Source organism: Manacus vitellinus, unplaced genomic scaffold, assembly GCF_001715985.3.
Source record: "Manacus vitellinus isolate BGI_N305 unplaced genomic scaffold, ASM171598v3 scaffold_7_pilon, whole genome shotgun sequence".
NCBI classification, from domain to species: domain Eukaryota; kingdom Metazoa; phylum Chordata; class Aves; order Passeriformes; family Pipridae; genus Manacus; species Manacus vitellinus.
In genome coordinates this window covers 8,107,158-8,128,003 of record NW_021940813.1, presented here as the reverse complement: position 1 = coordinate 8,128,003, position 20,846 = coordinate 8,107,158, and the positions used below count along the sequence as shown (strand labels likewise).

The following is a 20,846-nucleotide window of genomic DNA, read 5'->3' as shown; positions in this document are numbered from 1 at the left end:
GAGATTTTATACTCCTGTTTCCAATATTGGCTCTTGCAGGGTGAACTGAGAAGACATGAAGTCTAATTAAGCCCCTGTGAAGGCACATAGTTGCAAGCTGACTGGCTTCTTAAAGAATTTATTCCACCTTTTCTTCCTCCTCAGGCAGGAAAGAAACTTACTAAAAAACAACCCTGCTCTGAGTCAGTGGCACTAAGTGGAAAAGTTCCTATTCACTGCAACCAACTTTAAATCAGGAACAAAGTGACCTTAATCCTTTTCTGTGATGCTTCAGAGATCATTTGTCTCTGAGCTGGGCTTCCTCTGGGCTTCTCCTCCTGCCAGCCCTTCTGCCCACCCTGCCTACATTCTGCTTCTTCTCAAGATACAAAATGTTTCAAACACTTTAAAAGTTCAGGTTTTTTTCCTCGATCTACCTGTCACCAGCTACAGCCTAACCGCACACGTCCTTATTAATTTTTTCAATTAAAACAAAGTTTTGTGAAACAAGAAGTGAAAGAAACCATGTAACTTTGTGTCTTAAATGCTCTTCCTCCTCTTTATGAAAGGTCTATTCTTTTCTTATGTAAGATTTTCAGTCATGGGCTTTTTTTTGCATGTTTATAAACAACACCTAAAATAGAGAGACATTCATTTTGACGGGAGAATTTGACACTACTAGAATATAAATAATATGTTACAATTATAAGACTTGAACTACAGGAAAAAATACAAGGTTTCTGTTTACTTTCAGTATAAAGTAATTTGTAAGAGAAGGTTTAAGACTGATGTGTAGAGAGACATAATTTGTAAAATCTGTGTTCTGTTGCAAGGATTTATGTGCCTCTACTGTTGAGTATCTGTGACCTATTAAAGAGATCATAGAGGCCAACCTGCTTAGTAAATAACAGCTGCATCCAAGTTGCTTCATTTGGCTAAACAAGGAAAGCATCCAAACCCTTGGTTAAACCTTTCAGAAATACAGAATGCTATGCCCCCTCAGTCTTCTTCCCTGGGGAGCAGGCCAGATTGTTTGCATGCAGTGTAACACTGCTACCTCTCGGGACCTAAAGCAGTAACTGTGCTAGTTCTGCTGTACAGTAATGCCACTTGGCCTCCTTTTCAGTTACTCCTGTGTGTTAATTAGAATATAAGATTAAATAAAATAGAATTCTCACAGAAAGATGCAATGTGTTTGAATAACAACATCAAAGTAGGGCTAAGGAGCATTGCTCATGTCTTTTGGAGTGATTTATTTTGGATGATCTGTTGATTAGAATTACTTTTGTGCCTTTTAGTTGTTCACTGTTTTTCTTGTTACTGTTATTATATTTGCAGAAATAAAGGTTGAAATTAATTTTGAAAAACATCAAGTATTCTAACAAAAACCTACATTTTCTAACTACAAACTGTTTAATACCGGAGATGTGGCTCTTTACCTACAGCTACTCCTCTAACTCCAGGCACAGAGCCTTTGAGCCAGTGCTACCAGTGTCTTGGAAAGCATTTGGGAGAACTACTGTGAATCTGAATTTATTTGTCTGTTCATCACATTCTATGACAGATGAAGATAACATTCAAGATGTGTTTGCTATTGATGTAGTGCAGATTTTAAAAAGGGAAGACAAAGACAAAATGTCAGTCATAGTCCAGATAAAGAGAAAGCAGGACATACACCTTTAAAAATTAAAAGACAAAATAAATTACTTCAAATTTAGAAAAGAGCTCTGGCTTCGGACAGCTCTAGGTATAGTCCTTTTATAGTCCTTTCTAAGCACATAGTGACCCCCTCCATTTGATTCAAACCATTTCTTTTGCAAAGCAGTTTTATTCTGGTCTTTTTAAAGACAGATTTTCAGTCATGCTACATTTTATGGTCTTTTTCTGCCTTTTAGTATTCAAAAAAACTTGGTCTTGTACATCAAAGTGATGTTCTTGTCTAGTCTCCACAAGCAGTGCTCCACAAGTAATGCTCCTACCTACCATGTCTTCTTTGTGTTAGTTCTGTAACTCTGCAGAAAATGATGCAACTCATGTCTAATTTTTGATGATTACAATATATAATAGCCTATCTAAAACAAAGTAATTTTTAATGTATGAGGGTATTGTCGAGAAGGATAGTATAACTAATAATATAACTAATAAAATATCATGAGGAATTAAGCAGCAGTAAAAATTCAAATGATTTTTTTTCTCATACCTTTGAGATTCAAAATTACTTTCAGGGCCAGTGGGAAGTTAATGATTTGCCTCTGTGGTGCATTAAACTGGGCTGGCTGCCATATGCCCACCCAGCTGCTCTCTCACTCTGGTCTCTCAACAGTATAGGGGGAAAAATAAGATGAAAAAGCTTGTGGGTAAAGATGAAGACAAGGAGATAACTTGCCAAATATCTTCATGCGAAAATAAGACTCAACTTGGGAAAAATCAATTTAATTTATTCCTAATTTAAAGAAAAATAGTGTAGGATTGTGAGAAACAAAGACAAAACTAAGAACAGCTTTCCCCAGTCTCCTCCTTCTCCTCAGGCTCAGCATCATTCCTTCTTCTCAACTCCTCTTGTCCCACCAAACCAGTGTGGCACATGGGGATGGGAAATGAAGGTTGCCATCCGTTCATAACAGTTCATCTCTGCCACTCCCTCCTCACACTTTTACCCTGCTCCAGTGTGGGGCCCCTTTCATGTGATACAGTCCTTCACAAGGGTAACCAATTTGGGTCCTTCTGTGGGCTGTGGTTCTTCAAGATTTACTCTGCATGGGTCTTTTCCACAAGGCACAGTCCTTCAGGAACAGATTGCTCTAGCATGATGTTATGATCCAGTTATTAAAATTATTAGAAATGCTTCTGCCCGAATTAAGGTGCAAATGAGACCGGATGCCAAAGTCAATAGTATGGGTTTTATTTGATGGTGAATGTGAGGCAGAGAAAGACAGATAGAAAGAGATAGAAAAAAGGAGGAGAGGAAAGAAAGGAAGTGACAGAGAGAGATTAAAATAGAAAATGTATCCCCACTATGGAACCCGGCAGCATCCCATCAGTCCGGTTCTTCTGGTCTTCTTGGTGATGAGGGTTCCACAAAACATAGAGACCAATGGATTAATATATGTTCAGGAGATGCCCAGTCACTTCCCATGATGGGCGGGCAGGGGGGAAACTTTACAGTCTCTTGTGACAGGCTCTGGATTTGTTACTTCACTTGGATCACATGCAGTCCTCTAGCAGTGGAAGTCCTCAGGAACGAGTTGGGGGGTTGCTTTGGGGGTCTGATGATTTACAACCCCTTCTTAGCTGCCTTTCAAGTGAATATCCTGTGTGTATGGGGTCTTCCCGGAGCAGGGATTTACTCCTTCGGTTTGGTGTGGAGAGATTTTACCACCACACACCCAAAACCCTTCTCCTACATCACCCCTGGGCCTTGTTTACTTCTCCTCAGACCAGAGATGATTAGACAATAGTCTTATCTCAAGTCCCCCTTCACAGTCCAAATTCCAGTCAGGCTTCAGTGGTTGCAGACAGGCAGTTACTTCCTTGTAGTTTGACAAAAAGTCTTTCTATGATTTTAATATTTAAGACATTGCTGACATTTCAGTCCATCACTCATGGGTCCTCCATGGATGCAGCTCTTGCCCAGAAAACCTGCTTCTGTATAGGATCTTCACAGGCCTCTTCCTCCATGGCATGTCCACCTGCTCCACCTTGGGATTCTCCATGGACAGCAGGTGGATTTATGCTCCAATATGATCCTCCATGAGCTACAGGGGGACAACCTGCATCACCATGGTCTTTTCCGTGGGTTGCAGGGGAGTCTGCTCCAGCAACTAGCAAACCTTTTCCCCTTTCTTTTTCACCATGCTTAATGTCTGCAGGGCTGTTTCTCAATCCTTTCTCACAGCAGCTACACAGTGGTTTTTCTTAAATGCAGTCTCAAAGGAACTTTCCTACAGGTGTGGCCAGCTTGGCTGCCAGGTTCAGCTGTGTCCTGAGGTAGATCTGTTGGAGACAGCTGGAACAGGGTTTTTCTGACATGAATCAGCCCTTGTCTCTTCTCACAGAGACCACCTCTGCTTACTAACACCGTAAAAAATCAATATAGCCTTTTTTTTTGGCTGGTTCTTCTAATCTGCCCTCAAGTGTTGCTGTTTGACAGTCTTAGTCCCTGTTATTTAGTCTACCTGGATCTTGCTTTCACTCCTGCTATTTCTTTGATACTGTTTTTTTACCACCCTGCTGTTTATACATAGCTACAAATAGTTTATCTAAAGACTGAACAAGTGGAGGACAAAATGGTAAGTCATGAGGATGCTGCAAATGAAATAGGAATGTAGGTTTTTCTTTCATATAATCTTTTTGACTCTTTCATCATGTAACACATTAATTTAGAAATAGACTTGATATTGGAAGGTGACTGTTCCGATCCAGATTTAAATTATTTTTGTGATATTTAGTAATATTACTATTTGTGAGGAGTGGGGACATAGTCTTTCTGTTTTAGTTCTTCCTCTGCAGATAAATACTTTTACACTTCACAGATGATGAGGTAAATGTATTAGAGAGTGTGAAACACTTGGCTGCCTTTGGTTGAGGTCAGAGGCAAATACCTGAGCTGGAGATGGATGGGGTTCTGTGTCAGATTATGTCTAATCTCAAAGTGTACCTCTCGTACTTTGGGTGAGATTTTTTCTACTAGTCGTAATGATCAGCTATCATTATAACAGCATGTTGTTCATTGTTCAAGATAAATGATTACTGAATTATTTTGTGTGCTATACTCTCCATTTCTCGACTGGATTGCTGTATTTATTTCAGACAAAACCAAAGAAAAATATATCTGAATTTTCTTGTGTCTTTTTTTCCTATGATGAGATTTCCTTTAAAGAGGGAAGATGGCTGTATGAAAACACATCTGAATTAAAGCAGTTTTCAGATATTGGTGTGAACACATTATCATTTTACTGGATGTTTGTATTTAGTGAATAAAAAAGTGGTAATTTTTATAATGGTCAAATAGAGCATCTGTTTTGAAATCCAAACTGAATATTCATAAACCCTTTTCCTGCCTGATTTAACTGATTTGAGCTTTCAAAGTCTAATGCTTCCTCAGAAGTTCTGCTAGAATTGTAACTAATATTCTTCCTGTGTTTATAAAACATGCAAACACACGTATGGTACATATACAGGCATTATCTTCATATTAACTAGATTTTGTTGACAAAAAATTGATAGATCATTTAACAAATATATAATTTGCTGACTTTATTTCAGCTTATAAGAGACACTGTTATAAAAATGGGTATGACATTTGCATTTCTGTTTAATTGCTATGAAGTGAACATAAAAAGATAAGAGAGCCAAGAGAGCTTATTAAAACTGAAATGAGGGCAAGTGATAAAAGAATGATATTTTAGTGGTGTTGCAGATAGATCTGACACTTTCCCCACAAAAACAATCTTATTCATGGATTTTTTTTGGTGTGGAGAGAGGATGTAGTGTTTATGTAACAACTCTTCTCTTTTGAGCTAGATTTTATATACAGGATCTCTCCATGACTCTATTTTAACTTGAGGGTTTCAGTAGCCCTAGGGACATTCTGGAAAATAGTAAGACTTTTTGCTGCCCTGAAGTAGCTTCCTTTTCCCCCTCTTTTTCCTCTCCTTTTCCCCTTTTCCCCCTTTCCCTTTTTCTTACCTGCCTCAGGATATACCATGCTGCATATAGGGCCCCTGAGCCTCGCCATGGCATGCCACATCTCTGGATTTCAACTCATCCAATGAGATTTACTAATGGAGAATAATGTTTGAAAGTATTCAAAGGTGTGTGTCATAGTTTGAAATGTTAAACATTTGGAAATACTAGTCTGTGCCGGGCATGTTAATGAGTTAAGTTCACAGTGAAAAATAAAGTATAATCACATAACTTAGTCATAATGTAAGTACACAGAAAGGTAAAGGTACATAGTAATCATTTAAGTCAAGGCCATCCTATTTTTTTTCATTAATGGCATAATCAAGACAATGCTTGTTAAGGAAATTTGTAAAAGTTCTCCTAGTTTTCTAACATTAAATATCTAGACATAAATGTGCATATGCTGCATGCCACTGTAGGGACTTTCCTCTGCTTCTGAATATCACATACCGTCTTGCTGTCTGAAATCACTGCAGATGACATTTTTATTAAAGCCATGAGCCTAGCTGTGCAGTGAACTACAGTAGGGAACTGTCTTACAGGAATCTATGTGCTGGAACAGGCAGCCTACCCCTCCTCTGGTGAGACATTTCAGCAAATTGTGGGAAAATTCTGCTTTGTCAACAGAATAAGCCCCATTCTACTGAGTGTTCAGCACAGCCTTCAGTCACAAAGTAATGATGAGCTGTCACTGAGCTGATATGGGAATAGAACTCTATTACACAGCTTTTTCCCACCAAAAAAAAAAAATTAATTCTGTTCTCTGCAGGGACATTCATAACCCCTTATATAAAGCTGTATTAGGTTGCACAAAATTTGAGAAAATCCGCTCAAATAAGTAAAATCTACCCAAATCAGACTTACTTTTTTTTATGTCCAGTCTAGCTTCTCTAGAAATGAGAAATAATCTAGATGATAAAATCTAAAAAAGGAGGGACAGTCCCCAAAAATTCAAGAGCTTTCTGGGACTACATTATGAATAGTGACAGATAAGACAGCCTCAATTATTTCTAAACAAAGTATAACCATGGGATATGGCTTCTCCCTCAAACACACATCTTGTTTAAATAATTGTGTATGCTGATGCTCTGAAGAAATAACTTCCAAACCCCAAAATTTATGGATTTTAGTCATCCTAATAGTTTGATTTAGCTCAGTAATCTGAAATTAGAAGCTGCAGGAGTAAGGAACAAGTTATATTTGTCCTGAACCTGTATCTTGCTGTAACAAATAAGATTCATGTGCTAATAGTAATTATAGATGAAGTTTGATTTGGTTTATTATGTTTTTTTGCAGTTCTCACATTTACTGCGGAAGAGTAATATCACCAAAACACATTGTGAAATAGCTGAAAAACTAAAAAAAATACATATGAAACTAGGAAAGCTATTCTCATACTGTTTTCCTATGAGTGTTTTTATGCTGTGAAAACAACTTTAGTTTTATGACAGTTTTATTTTCATAATAATAGACTGGGTTGCTGTCATGCTAAAGGGCTCTTGGGGTAACACTAATGTCTATCAGAGCTATCACACATTAAAATTGATGTTTACTTTAATTCTGCAATATATTCTAACATATTTTTGAGTCCTGGCATTCTACATAAAACTTTCATGTTTCAGATATTTTGACTGCTATAAGAAATGATCTTATCCATTTCCTCATTCAAACATACATAAAATATAGAAAACTTCTATTTATTGTCCCACTTCTGGTGACATAGCCTTCATTTCTGAGGCAATTTACATTTACATTATACATATATCTATGCATTTGATTAACTGCTGTACTACAGCTGTTGGTATTTTGTAACGACTGTGGTTCGAAATTAGCTACTTAGAAAATTATTTAGTGCAACAACAGAAAAAGTTGGTAACAATGTGGAACCTTAAAGAAGGTGCAAATAAATTCTTAAGGGCCAAATATTCTATTGTCAACACATTTTACATTAACAATAATGATGTTCTTGTCACTAACACACAATCAGTATGTCTAAAAAGGAAAAATCTGCCTCTGTAGACTGAAGACTGTAGGGCTTCTGCTATTGCTCTCAATAGTAGCAAGAGTCTCTCATAAATTTCAACCAGCAGAAGAAGGAAGAAAAATATAATATGAAGACTTCATAATCATGTTCGTCAAAACATTTATGTTACATCAGTGCCTTTCACAGTTCAACAAAACACTTTTATATTTTCTTTGGTTTACTACAATTTCTGCTCTTATTCAAGATCTCATCATTTCACTGTTGCTCTTTATCTTTCAGAAACTGGAAAGTGAAATATTTATAAGTTATTTTTCTCCTCAAAAAAAAAAAAAAAAAGAAAAGAGGAAGGAGAGAGAAATTATACAAAAAGCATCAGTATTATGGAGTAGCAGTTGCTGATCCATAATTACAATGGAAGATTTCCCATAACAAGCTCTGTTACAAAATAAAAAACTCCCGAGTGTCTCAGAAAGAAACAGATTTTTCTGATTATTATTCTCTTATAGCTTAATATCTTTCTTGTATTGTGGCACCCAAAACTGCCACAATATTCAAGGTGAGGCCACACCAGTGCAGAGCAGAGCGAGACAATCCCCTCCCTCGACCAGCTGGGGATGCTTTGCCTGATGCCCCCCAGGACACAGTTGGCTCTCCTGGCTGCCAGGGCACTGCTCACTCATAGTCAACTTGCCATCGACCAGGACACCCAGGTCCCTTTCCATGACACTGCTTTCCAGCATCTCATTCCCCAGTCTGTACAAACATCCAGGATTGCCCTGTCCGCGGTGCAGAATCTGACACTTCCCCCTGTTAAACTTCAGATAGTTGGATTGCTCAGCCCTCTAATTTGTGGAGGTCCCTCTGCTGGGCCTCCCTGCCTTCAAGAGAATCAAGAGCTCCTCCCAGTTTTGTATCATCTGCAAACTTAGTATCCCTTCCAGATCTCTATCTGGTTACTAGATTCAGCTGACTCTAGCAGAGACATCATGAGTCTAAGCCCAAGTCATGTTCTTGAACGGATGTCAAGAAAATAGCTATTTAATCTAAATTGTTCTGAATATTAAAATACTTGCAAATAGATACTAATTCATCCAGGAAAAATGTGACAAAGTGTTTAATCAATACAGGAATTCACAGATTCTCTTTGTTCTTTCCCAACACGAAGAAAAAAAGTGTGACTGACATAGATTGCAGAAACAAAAACATAAACCAGAATATATGGTACATAAATGAAAATATAAGTTAAATTTTCTGTTCAGAAGGAGTTTATATATTCATTCATTCTCTACCAATTATAAAAACTGATGGCAAGAGTTTGAGCCATGGTGTATTTATGAAATGAACTAAATTGTGTTATACAGCTATTCCTATATTTAGATAGTGGGGAATTTGGGAGTGTAGCTAGGTCACAAAACCAGCAGATGATTAAGCTGGCAGTACCAGCCCAGCTGGAAGCTGTGTGCTGGTACAGGAGGAAGCAGCCAGACAAACCGAAGTGGAGGTCCTGGATTCTGCATTTCTGACAAATGAAGTGGATTCTTCTGTGAGACCTCTGCCAGCACACAACATGTGAGAGAGGTCTCTCCTACTGTCCCTCCTACATCCGTGCTGAAAGGTATTGTACAAAGACACTGGCACATAAATGTGTCATGGTCCAAGTGAAAAAGAAGGGACTTTCAATTATCTGAAATGCATTTAAACTTGTTCAGTTTACCTTTTTGTTTGAGATGTGAATTAAAATGTGTAAAGCAAACTTCATTTTCATACCCTTACATGGGCACACTTAGGTGAAATTATTCAAAACTATCTGCATAGAAATGCTTTCATATATTCATATTACCACTGTTCACATGACTTTGGATTTTTGTGTCTGGATATTCTTGATGATTCATACTTCTGAGGATGAGAGGTAGCAGTAAGCTTGAAAACTAAATCAAGAAATGAAAATAAATAACTGTGGTGTCTCGCAGCTGCCTGTGCCTTGTCCTCATACCGTTTGTTTGGGCTGAAGCCTCTGTAACCTTTTCATTTTCAGGTCAGTTGATTACCCTGATAGTTGGTAATAATATGAGACAAGGAAGAGTATGATTTCATATACTTGAAACTTGAGGCTCTGCTGAATTCTCAAATGTTTCATGCTCTACTTAGGCTTTACCACTGGAGATGAAAAGGTAGCATCAGGAGAGTGAAGGTTCACAGCTGTCGGTTTTTCACATTATGTTAAGAGATGAGGAAAACAAGAATTAATTTATTTGGGGATGCTGCAGAAGAAGGCAATTAATAATTCTTTAGCCTGGAGTCACAACTCATGGTCTGAGAGCCTTACAACAAAAAGTGTGTCCCTTTGGCTGTCCCAGCCTCTTCAAGAAAATAGTTCCAAGGGATCCTTGAATAGCATTTATCTAAAATGACTCACTGAGCCCTGTTTTCTTCTCTGTAAAGCTGTTAATTTTCCTACACTTTCCTTTGAATGTGTGGATATAAAGATGGCTTTTAGTACATTTAAGGACAGACATTCAAACTGGAAAGAAGCTCTGGAGGTTTCTTTTAGGAGAACTAACACTTTCAACACTGGGCAGAGTAAGTAGCTGGGATGGGTGGAAGTCCTTGCTTGCCTATATTTATCTTCAGGGATGCTGTTGATATGAACATGATTTGAATATTGGTTTCTGTTGCTTGAGCTTCCATGATTCTGATCTTCAGCTACAGCCTTAAGTGGATCTGAATCATGTTTTAGAGATTAAATTTGAGTGACTTAAAACTATTTATCATTTTGTTACAGATCACACTCAGGCAATTTTGGAAACTATTTTGTGGTAAGGCTGTTCTTATGAACACAGTCAAAAATGATTAATAGATAAGTTTCTCCTGTACTTTATAGTCCTCGGATGAAGGACAAATCAAAATTGTATTATATTCCTTTGTTTAATGATTTGTTTCTTCAAATCCTTCTGCCCTTTCTGCATTTAGTGGATTTCTCATTTGAAAATTCAGGACTTGCTCTGAGGTCTTCAGTTGTATAAATTTCATTAAAATTCTTACACATTTCCAAAGTTCTGCTCTGGTAGCAGGTTAAGCTTTGCCAAAACCTGCCTCTTCTGCAGAAATGCTACTTTGAGTTCTAGCTCAACCTGCCCACAGCAATGCTCTTACATTCATCTATGAGATGTCATTCTACCTTCTTTTTAATCCTGCAACTGGTAAAGACTGACTGATTTCTGAATTGTTGTTTCTTCTTAGGAAAGTAGACTAAAACTAGTATAACTAAAACTGGTGTGTTGAGATCTTGGGGGTTGGTTTGTTTGTTTTTCTTGCGTGTCCATGTGTGTACGTGTGCACGTGTTTGGTTGGTTTTGGTTTGTTGGGGGTTTTTTACAAATGTAAAAGTCATAAGTATGGGAATTATTTACTTTTTTAGTTCAGGGTTGTAATGAAATCCCATTAGAGAATTTTCGGGAGTCTGGGGAAGTGGCATCAGTATGCTAGGAAACAGCCTTGAAGCAGTAACTGAATAAACGTGATGATTTTTCAAATATTCCCATTTTTACTGGGTAGATATGAGAAACAGGTATGGAGAGATCTTCAAGGGAACCTTATTCATGTACAAATGTAATTCTTCTAATATGTGTAATAAATGTCATAATTGTTGGATATCTCTGTCCATATCTACCTTTAATGAGTAACTGATAATGGAACATGAGAAATCTCTATTCAGAAAAGAACACACTCATGCCGAGTTAGCAAGAGATAAATATCTAATCATTTAGAAACAAGACAGAGACCTTCAAGGGATGTTCTTAATGCAGCTGTTCAACAGCTGAACAGAAGATTCTAACTTAGTATTTGAGACTGAACAACAGGATCTGCCTTTAGCTGAGAGCTGTAGGTTGCACTTCTGTAAGTTCAGCAAGGAAAGAAAGGGAACAAGGAGGAGCCATTCAGCAGCAGCTTTGTTTTCAATAATATTTTCACTGTTAGTGCTACAAAAGAAGGCCGATTGTATTTGCAAGAGGGATGATTTGGTGATAAAGACATTCCAGTATTTGATGACCTTCTGAGTCATCGGGATGTAAAAACACTTGGTTGTTCCTGAACACAGAAGCACAGCTGCTCAAGCATGCACAGTTGCACCAAAGAGTAAACAATTCTAAGAGCCTCTACCTTCGATAAGTATGCATTTTTCCCAGTCATTCTCATACCAACTGCATGGATTTTTCTGTCCCTTTTATATAATACTAGGGAAAAGTATTTTTGTTTAACAGTTCCTCTCCACCCCGTACAAGTGAAAAACCACCTGAGAAAACAGATGTGCCATGAACAACAATATATGCAACTTTGAAGGAGAGGACCTGGGGGTTCTGGTGAAAACCACATTGAGTATGAACCAGCAATGTGCCCCAGCAGCAAAAAAGAAGGCCAATAACGACCTTGGCTCCATTAGACAAAGTGTTGCCAGCACACTAAGAGAGATGGCCCTTCCTCTTTACTCAACAATGGTGAGACCACACCTGTAGTATAATGTCTAGTTTCAAACTCCCTGGTGCAAGAGAAACATGGACAGCGGCCAGTGAAGGTGCAGGAGGATGATCAAGGAACAAGTGAATCTTTCCTATGAGCACAGGCTGAGAGACCTGGGACTGTTTAGCCTTGAGAAGAGAAGGTATAGGTGCATCTCACTGATGTATACACATATCTGAGGAGGGAGCATGGCTCTTTTCAGTGTAGCCTGGTGACAGGACCAGAGGCAATGGGCACAAACTGAAACAGAGTATTCCTTCTGGACATCAGGAAACACTTTTTGCCATAACAGTGACTGTACCTGGAACACTTTGCTCAGGAAGGTTGTGGAGTCTCCATCCCTGTTGATGTTCAAAAGCAATCTGGACATGCTCCTGGGCAAGGTGACCCTGCTTGATCAGGGGGTTGGACCAGATGGCATCCAAAGCTCCCTTCCAATCTCAACCGTTCTGAGATTCTGCGATTCTAAAAATGAAACAAATTGGAGGAATAATAAAACTATTAACTTGTAATTTTCCAAAGAAGCCACAGTACTGCATTTCTGCTATTCTGACACATGGTACTAAGTAAGGTATAAAAATTATTCTTTTTCATGCTCATTGGTTCCAAAGAAAAAGCAAGTGCCATCATCTCCTGAATTATGAGGAGATAGTATACCTAGAGGCGTTTCATGCTAAGGTATTATCTCCCTACTGCAGTTTGTAGAAAGCTAAAGGGATTTTCATCTGTAAGGGTACACTTCACTGCTTTTTATACTTCTGTCTCTTTTGGTAATATACATCGATCTACTGCAGTGAAAATATTTAGTATCATTCTGACACATCTCCATTTTAGCACTTCGTGACTCACTGGCCCAAAATTTTTTCACTAACGGTCCTGGGAAACCTTACTGAAATGAGTAGCTAATTTAGCACTAAATTTGTAAGTAGCACTAAAATATTAAATGTACTATTAAATTCAGACTAGTGGTAATCCATATTTTACTCACCATTTACATCGTGTGCAGTACAATGCTTTTCTGATTTATTCCTATCCTTTTTAACAACCTCTAAAATTTTTACTTGCAATCCATATGTAAGTGCTATTCTCTGCAGGAGTTTCCATACAATATATTTTAATAGGAAGTTGTTTTTTAAATTCACTGTTATTCACGGTGAATAACATACAGGTGTAGTATTTATATGCTTTTTAAATCTTTTTTGGTAACTTTCTTGAAGCACATACTCTGATTACTTTTACAATTATTGGAATTCCTAATATGACTGATTTATAAGCATGTATGTATAGACATAGATTATAGCAACAGATGTTGTAAGAATACGAGACTTTTCTTTGAAAGCTATCTGTAAAAAAGGCTTAATTTCAAGTGAAATGTATTTAGATTTATATACTGTAGGAGTAGAGAGTTGCATTACAGAAAAAGATTTATATTCCTGAACCATAAGAATATGGCTTTTTTTTTCTTTTATCTGAAAGAAAGTTTTAATTTCAAAGAAAAGGTTTGATAGGGAAAGTAGTTAATTTTATGTAATTTATGTAATTTTGCTTTCCATATAATTGCCAGTACAAGTTCTTAATTAAGATTAATGACATAATTGTGTCCAAGCATTCCTGAGAAAGTGATGTTTTATTAAAATCTGAAAATCAATATCAGATTGATTCCAGCTCTTGTAAAGGAATAGATTTCACTTAGACTTTAAAAAAGACAGAGATCATTCAAAAAAGTCAATAACATAAACATTTACACATATGTTTTTCTAGTTTGCCCCCAAAAGAAGCTTTAAAGTATATTGAGGATAAGAAAATTAAATTCCCTTTCTAAAGGCTAATTTTTATTTAATTTTTATTGTTCAGGACATCAATAAAAGGCCTTTCACATCACTCAGTAGCTCCCTTTAACACAAGGCAAGTGTTATTCTAATGCAGTTAGACTTTGTACTTTGACATCCTCTTCTGGCAGGCTTGGAGAGGAAACTTGGGATGGCAACATGTACCGCTTGTGTCAGAAGAAGATAAAATGTGAAGGTTTTGGCTTCCAAGGATGGAAACAGGCATTAAAACCAAACAATATTTTCTGGTGTGACTAATTCAAACCTATTACAACAAGTATCATGCAGAGCATTGATATTCAAATAGTCCTGGAGGCTCCTGTGCACTGGGTTATTTCATAGTATCATGCACATAATTAGGTGACCCTCGAGGGAAGAAATCAGTGCTTATGTAATTCAATTGAGGTCAAAAGCAGTTTTCAAACTGGGTTGGCCCCCCAGGGTATGGAAGAAGGAGATAATTTCTGAAGCACAGAGGAAAATTCCAGCCGTCTTCTGTCCACCTCCTTCCACTTCTCTTCCCCATGCCTGAAGCACTGCCCCAGCACTGGCAGCTCAGTTGGCTCCAGAAGCTTTGTGGAAAAGGTAATCTGTAATTTCAGCTGTCGGAGCCAGGAGTGAGGGAGTCAGCCATTCCAGAGTTTGGGGGGAAAAAAACCAAACAAGAACAACAAGCAAACCAAAACCAAACCCACCAGAAGGGAACTTTGCATATAAAGTTTGTGAACTGCTGTCCTGAGCAAATGGTCCGAAAGCCACAGACTGCTGGGGGCATCAGATCCTGCCACCAAGGGGACCTCAGTGCACGATAGCAATTCTGGCTGCAGCATGATATGCTGGCCTTCCTCACTCACCATGTGGCCCAAGGCCTCAGGCATGTCCTCAAACAACCCCACTGCTATGTAGAGGCTTTAAAAATTTTTGTGCTAAAGTTTTAAAGCTCACAAAGAGCCTTTGGAGCTACTGGCCAAGAGCACGAGTAGATTATCAATAACGTGTTTTTGTTTCTCTCTTGAATGAATGCTTTACTCTCCAGCTTTCAGGCATCCAAATAATTCTAACAGAAGTTACTTGGACTGAAAAAGGACAAAATTGTGTCTGCAAACCCATGAAAAAACTAATTAATGAAGTCAACAAAAGTTTTCTTCAGAAATGGGATGGACCATTTATAGAAAATGGATATTGACGTCAGTGGCTATGTTCACTTATTAAAATTTAAAACAAAGCTGTGAAGAAAAGAGTTTTGTCAGACTTTCTTTTTAATGTCCAGTTTACGAGGAGTTGGAAATAAAGTTACTTTTCCAACTCAGTTGGTATGATGAGGGAACACATAGAAGAGATTTTTTTGGCTTCCTGTTTATTCTTCAGTTTGTTTACCATGTTAAATAGCATGATGGCAAACCACCAGAGTGGACAAGCAATGGGTAGAGTCCCAGTTTCCCTTCTGTCATGGATAGAGATGATGAGGGATGCTGCCTGGGGAATACTGAGCTGTATAAATCCACTCCTGAGCTCTCTCTGGTGAGGCTGAAGAGGAGACTGACAATTACCAGTGGTTTTTTTGGATGAAAAAAAGCATAGTTTCATAGGAGTAACCCACCTGGCCCATTTCAGAGATGTATTTTATAAAAAAATCATGGTTTAAGTGCTTAGTTTTCTAAGCAATTCCTTTAAATTTAGATGTCAATATTGCAAGTGCTAAAGTTTAGAGAAGCTGTTCTTGATCCATGTGTGTTCTCTTGTTTGTTTCCCCCACTGCCTCATCTTCTTCCCCCTCCTTCTCTCTCTGTCAAATTACCTGTTATTTTAACTTCTTTTTAAGATTTAAATGGATTTTTTATCTTAAATAAAAATCCCCAAAGAGATTCTTGCTTCCTGTTTTTGTATTTTGTACTGTTTGGATCTCACTATTGTAGTGTTTGAAAATCTATTGAATAAAAGAAGAAAATGGAAAGTTTCACTTATATGTGCTAAAAGGTTCTAGCAAATTGTACACTACATTTGTGACTGGACTAATTAGAGAACAAAAAATTGACTAACTTGTCACTTCTTATTACCATATTCAGAAAAAAACCCCAGGCAAACAAATGAAAGAACACCCCAAAAGTATCATGTGATGAGTTAAAGCACAGTTATTTTAGCTAATACAGGTTATTAAAATGCCTTTAGCTCAAGAAATGAGGATTTTTGTATAGTTTTGTGCTTTTTATCTGGTACCTCCAGTAACAGAAATACAGAAAATTTTCTTAATTCTAACACATGAACAGTTTTTACCCTCTTCTGTATATGCATGCTTGCCAGAGGGCTCTGCTGCCTGCTACTTTTTCTGCTACCTGAGAGTTTTGACATCTACTGTATCCTTCAAGCTCTAGCTGTAATCAGCAAATGCACCTCCTCTTTCTTCTTCTTCTTCTTCATTCCCACCTGGGGGCTACTTAATTTTCTTTCTCTGTTTCTGTTCTCTGAGACCATTAGCTTGGTTTCCTTTGCTCATACTGTTTGTGTAGCTCTGCCTTCTGTGTCATTCTGAGTTTTGTTTCAAACCAACACCCTTGGTTTCTGACGCGGAGTATGAGATGAGTCATAATGACAGTGCAGTTCATATTTGGAGTCAGAATAAGAAAGTCTGTCTCACCAGTGGGCATCTGGAACTTTAGGTTCTTTTGGTGACACTTTAGACTTTTGAAAGAAACATTCAAATTCTTTGTCAGCTAACAAAGAATCCACCCCAAATTTTTTAGTACCTTGTGTCTGACAGTTTAGAAATATCATCTTCAAACAATGAACTTAAACATTCTGGGATATTTCCAAAATACTTCTCTTATGGAGCAGAAAGCCTTAGCTACATCTGGTAAAGGATCTGCTGTTGTGATGGAAACATGGATGTGCACCAGAAGGAATTCTATGTCTGGCAATTGACATTGTCACTGTTTCAGAACAGAGTTTTTTAGTAGATCAAAACATCAAATCATAATTTTTGCACAATGTACTCTGAATTTTGAAAGATCCCTATGTGACAATTTTACTTACCTTGTTTTCTCAGAGAATGGAAGGACAGTTAAGTGTCGTTTGTTTGTTTGTTTTTTGCCCTGCTAGGTCCTTTTAGAAATACTTAAATCATGAGGTTCAGTAACATGAACACAACATAATGCTCAAACACATAGGAAGGATCAAAAGAGAATATTTAAATGTGAAAATTTTATAACCAATTACGTCTCTATATATTGCTCCCTGTCATCCAATAACAGAATCTTCTCTTCTATTTAGTATACTCTTGAACCTCAGAGCTGGATGGATTGTTCAGGCCTTCTCCCCATTTCCAAGAGTTAGAGTAACGAAAAAGAATTTTACCAATTCGGAAAAACAGAATTAGCTGACTTGTTATGATGTTTCCAAACCACATGATTAAAAAAAAAAATATTCCAAGTAGCATCCTAATGGAGGAATAACATAAGGTACATGAATGAAGAAGTGTCCTTTAAAAACAGGGTGATTTTTAATTGCATATGCAGGTAAGAATGGTGATCATCTCTTTAACAGCTTAAAAGCAGCAAGAGTGATCCATATTCAGTGACTTCATTCTTTGCTTTGCATAAAGTTTAAATAACTTTGCTTTATACAGACAGATTCTTAATGGGATAATAAACTGTACTTACAGCTTCATTATAAGGAAATAATTTTGTGTTTGTTTTCCTTACAAATCCATGAACTAACTGGATAGCTAAGAGTCATTCTGTTCCAGAATTTACTTTCTAAGACTATTCTATAATTTTATAGTTACTTACAGAGCTTCCCTTACAGGGTTACATTTTCTCTACAAAAATTGGACTCTAGAGTTCTTTGAATTAAGTATTCTTATTCTTTATCCTTAAGAATTTCTGTTCTCTCTTATTGAACAGAGAAATGAAACATATTAAGAAATGGATCTTTGAGATTCTCCCATGTCTGATACACTGGATTCTGTTGTAAATAATAATCAGCTCATAGAGCCTGAGAATGGAGATAAGGAGATGAATGTTTCCTTAGTGTTCTCTGCAGGATCCTCATTCAGCAAATCAAGGGTCAAATGCATTTACAAAACATTAGGAGAGAAATCTTGCATTGTTGCAGTGTGTTCCTGGGGAGTACTCAACTTTACACACTTATTTACTGCCCACCTGGAAACTCAAATGAAAATAAATAAATAAATAAATTTTAAGTAGTTTTGTCTCTGAGCCTAATTAAATCACACAGTGAAATGTGGGAAGGCAGACAATGTTTCCTACTCTCTGGTTGCCTGGCTTATCAACATCCATGAACAGAGTCAGTAATAAGTTTCAGGAGAGAGAACAAACTAATGCAGGCTGTAGGTAATGCAGAAACAACATTTTGTCCTGGGATGTGGGGATTAAAGGCTAAAGTAAACAAGTTGGTCTGTGTTAGGTTGAAACATCCTTCCTTGTATGATTAAAAGGGCCACAAGATTCTTTTTAATTAAAGTCTGCAAAAAGGCCAACACTTCCCATTTAAGGAATGCTCAGAGCTGATGAATAAATAGGTGGGTCTTGGTGTGGGGCTCTAATTCCAATTTGTCATTTGCCTGTAGTATCACAGTATGATCCCTTCCCTCCTGAGAGCTGCCAAAACGGTGTCTGTGAGCAAGTTGGTTGTATACTTTCACTGCTAAATACATGGATCTGTTATTGTTTGCTTATTTTTTTGGAAATTGTTCAAATACACAGTAAGGACACTAATATTAGAAAGATTTTGATGAAAGGGAGAAATAAACCTTTAGTCATAGGGTAGGGCAAATCAGCACCTTCTAAATATTGTCATTACTGGTGAGAAAGAAGCAAAATTATGATGAACAGCTATAAAATACACACAAAATTTTCTAATTTTTTCTTGGGATGAAAAACAATGTCATGTGCATTGGCAATTAGTCTTTTTTTTTTTTATATTAGACTTTTCTTTCTGTTTTTATTGCATTACAGAAACTCAACTTACTGTATGAAAGTGTCCATTTCGCTGACGGTGGGTGAAAATGACACTGGACTCTGCTACAATTCAAAGATGAAATATTTTGAGAAAGCTGAACTTAGCAAAAGCAAGGAAATCTCATGCCCTGAAATTGAGGATTTTTTATTTCCATTTAGGGAGCCTGAAATTCTGTGGTATAAGGTAAGGAATGCAATCGATCTATACCTTCAAAAAGATACTATGCAGTGTTCTTTTGATTTTCATGATCTAAATGTGTTATGAAACTTTGATTGTTTTAAAATTTGTAAAGAACAGGCAGCAGAATCAATGATAGAGAAGAACAAACTAATTGAGAGAGATTCAAATGCTTCCTTTCGTAACCTTTATAAGATATCTGTGCATGCTCTTACCTGAATTAATGGCTTAATTTTGCAGCATGAAATTCAGCGTATACTACCAGAACTTTGATTTCTGCATGAGTTGAGGTTATATTTGCAAATATAATTTCATTTTTTAATCTTACTATATGTACTGATTTCTAGATCTTTTCTTAAAGGCTAAGTTCTTGCAGATAGTGCTCCCTGTGTGTAGTGCACTGGAACTTCCATGAACAGCAGCTTGAGTTCTTCAATTCTTACTATCTACATGAAATACTCAGTACTCCAGTTCTCTATTTAAAGACCCCAAACTGCTCAGTAAATTGGAAATTTATGTTCTGTGTATTTTGTCTGCATAGACCTTTACAGATGTCTGTGTATATAGGAAGTCCTAGTTTAAGTATGCACTGGTATACATTCTAATTATTTTTCTGAAGTGTGATAATTTACACAATAATATAAATACTATTAATTATGGTTTACAAGGCTATGCTATCTAATAAGGGAAATTTTGTGGCCTAGAGAGATATGGTTCAAATTAACTTACAGCATATCTAAGATAGGAGAAATGTAACCAATTATTTGCTTATTCTCATCTTGGATTTTGTGTTTGTAATACAATATTTTTGTAGATTAAAAACTCACATTTTCTAAGTTCAGAGAGCTTTGATTTTTAGATAGTTTTAGAAAGATATGTATATATATATATATTTCTCTTCATTCTCATAGTCTTCTGCTTCTCTAAATTTTTTTGTTATAATGTAAAAAATAATTATTATGAAGAAAAAAAAATAATCGTTGCCTGAAGCTGCTGGCAATATAAAAATCCTTGCCTGCCTAGCTGATGGCAGTATAAAAGTAATAGATCACAGGCATAAGTGTAATGGTAAATACATAAATTAAATGGGAGCCATTCAGCAAACTAATGTCAAAAGAAAACCACCAAAGGAATCAACTCCTTGTTCTTGACAGAGGCACAAATATTAAATCAGCTGATAAAATTCCAGTCTTTTTTCTTTTTAATCAACACCTAAATGGACTGGATTTTTAGATGTTTAGTGTATACACAGTTTATAACTAGCCTGGGCTGTTGCCTAACCCCCTTAGCTTTGAGCAGCATTGTAAACAGTGGTCCATTTTAAGTGTAACAACAGTCACTGAAGTGTTATATTATCTTTAAACAGGAATGCAAGTCAAAGACATGGAGATCAAGTATTGTGTTTAAAAAGGACACTCTTGTCATTCGGGAAGTTAGAGAGGATGACATTGGAAATTACACTTGTGAGTTAAAATATGGATTCTTTGTTGTCAGAAGAACGACGGAATTAACAGTTACAGGTAATTACAGGATCTTGCTATATCTCCTGTATTTATATAAAAAATATTGAATACTGTGATTTGAGTTGTGTGTATTTGAGTCATTTGCACACAACTTTGCTGTGTGCCTAGATATGCTCATACATTTAAGCTCTCTTGAATACTTCACAGTGGTATCTCTAGCACCTTGACAAGTCT

The 20,846-nt window shown here is 36.9% G+C and overlaps 1 protein-coding gene across 2 annotated transcripts in view; it reads left to right on the top strand.

The window, feature by feature from the left end:
• IL1RAPL1 (interleukin 1 receptor accessory protein like 1) overlaps nt 1-20,846 on the top strand; it is a 689,617-nt gene that overhangs the window by 402,772 nt on the left and 265,999 nt on the right. For both annotated transcript variants that reach the window (XM_018084251.2, XM_018084252.2), the window contains 2 exons: nt 18,969-19,155; nt 20,516-20,669. In XM_018084251.2, the coding sequence (XP_017939740.1) occupies nt 18,969-19,155; nt 20,516-20,669 (341 nt within the window). The remainder of the gene's footprint in view (nt 1-18,968; nt 19,156-20,515; nt 20,670-20,846) is intronic.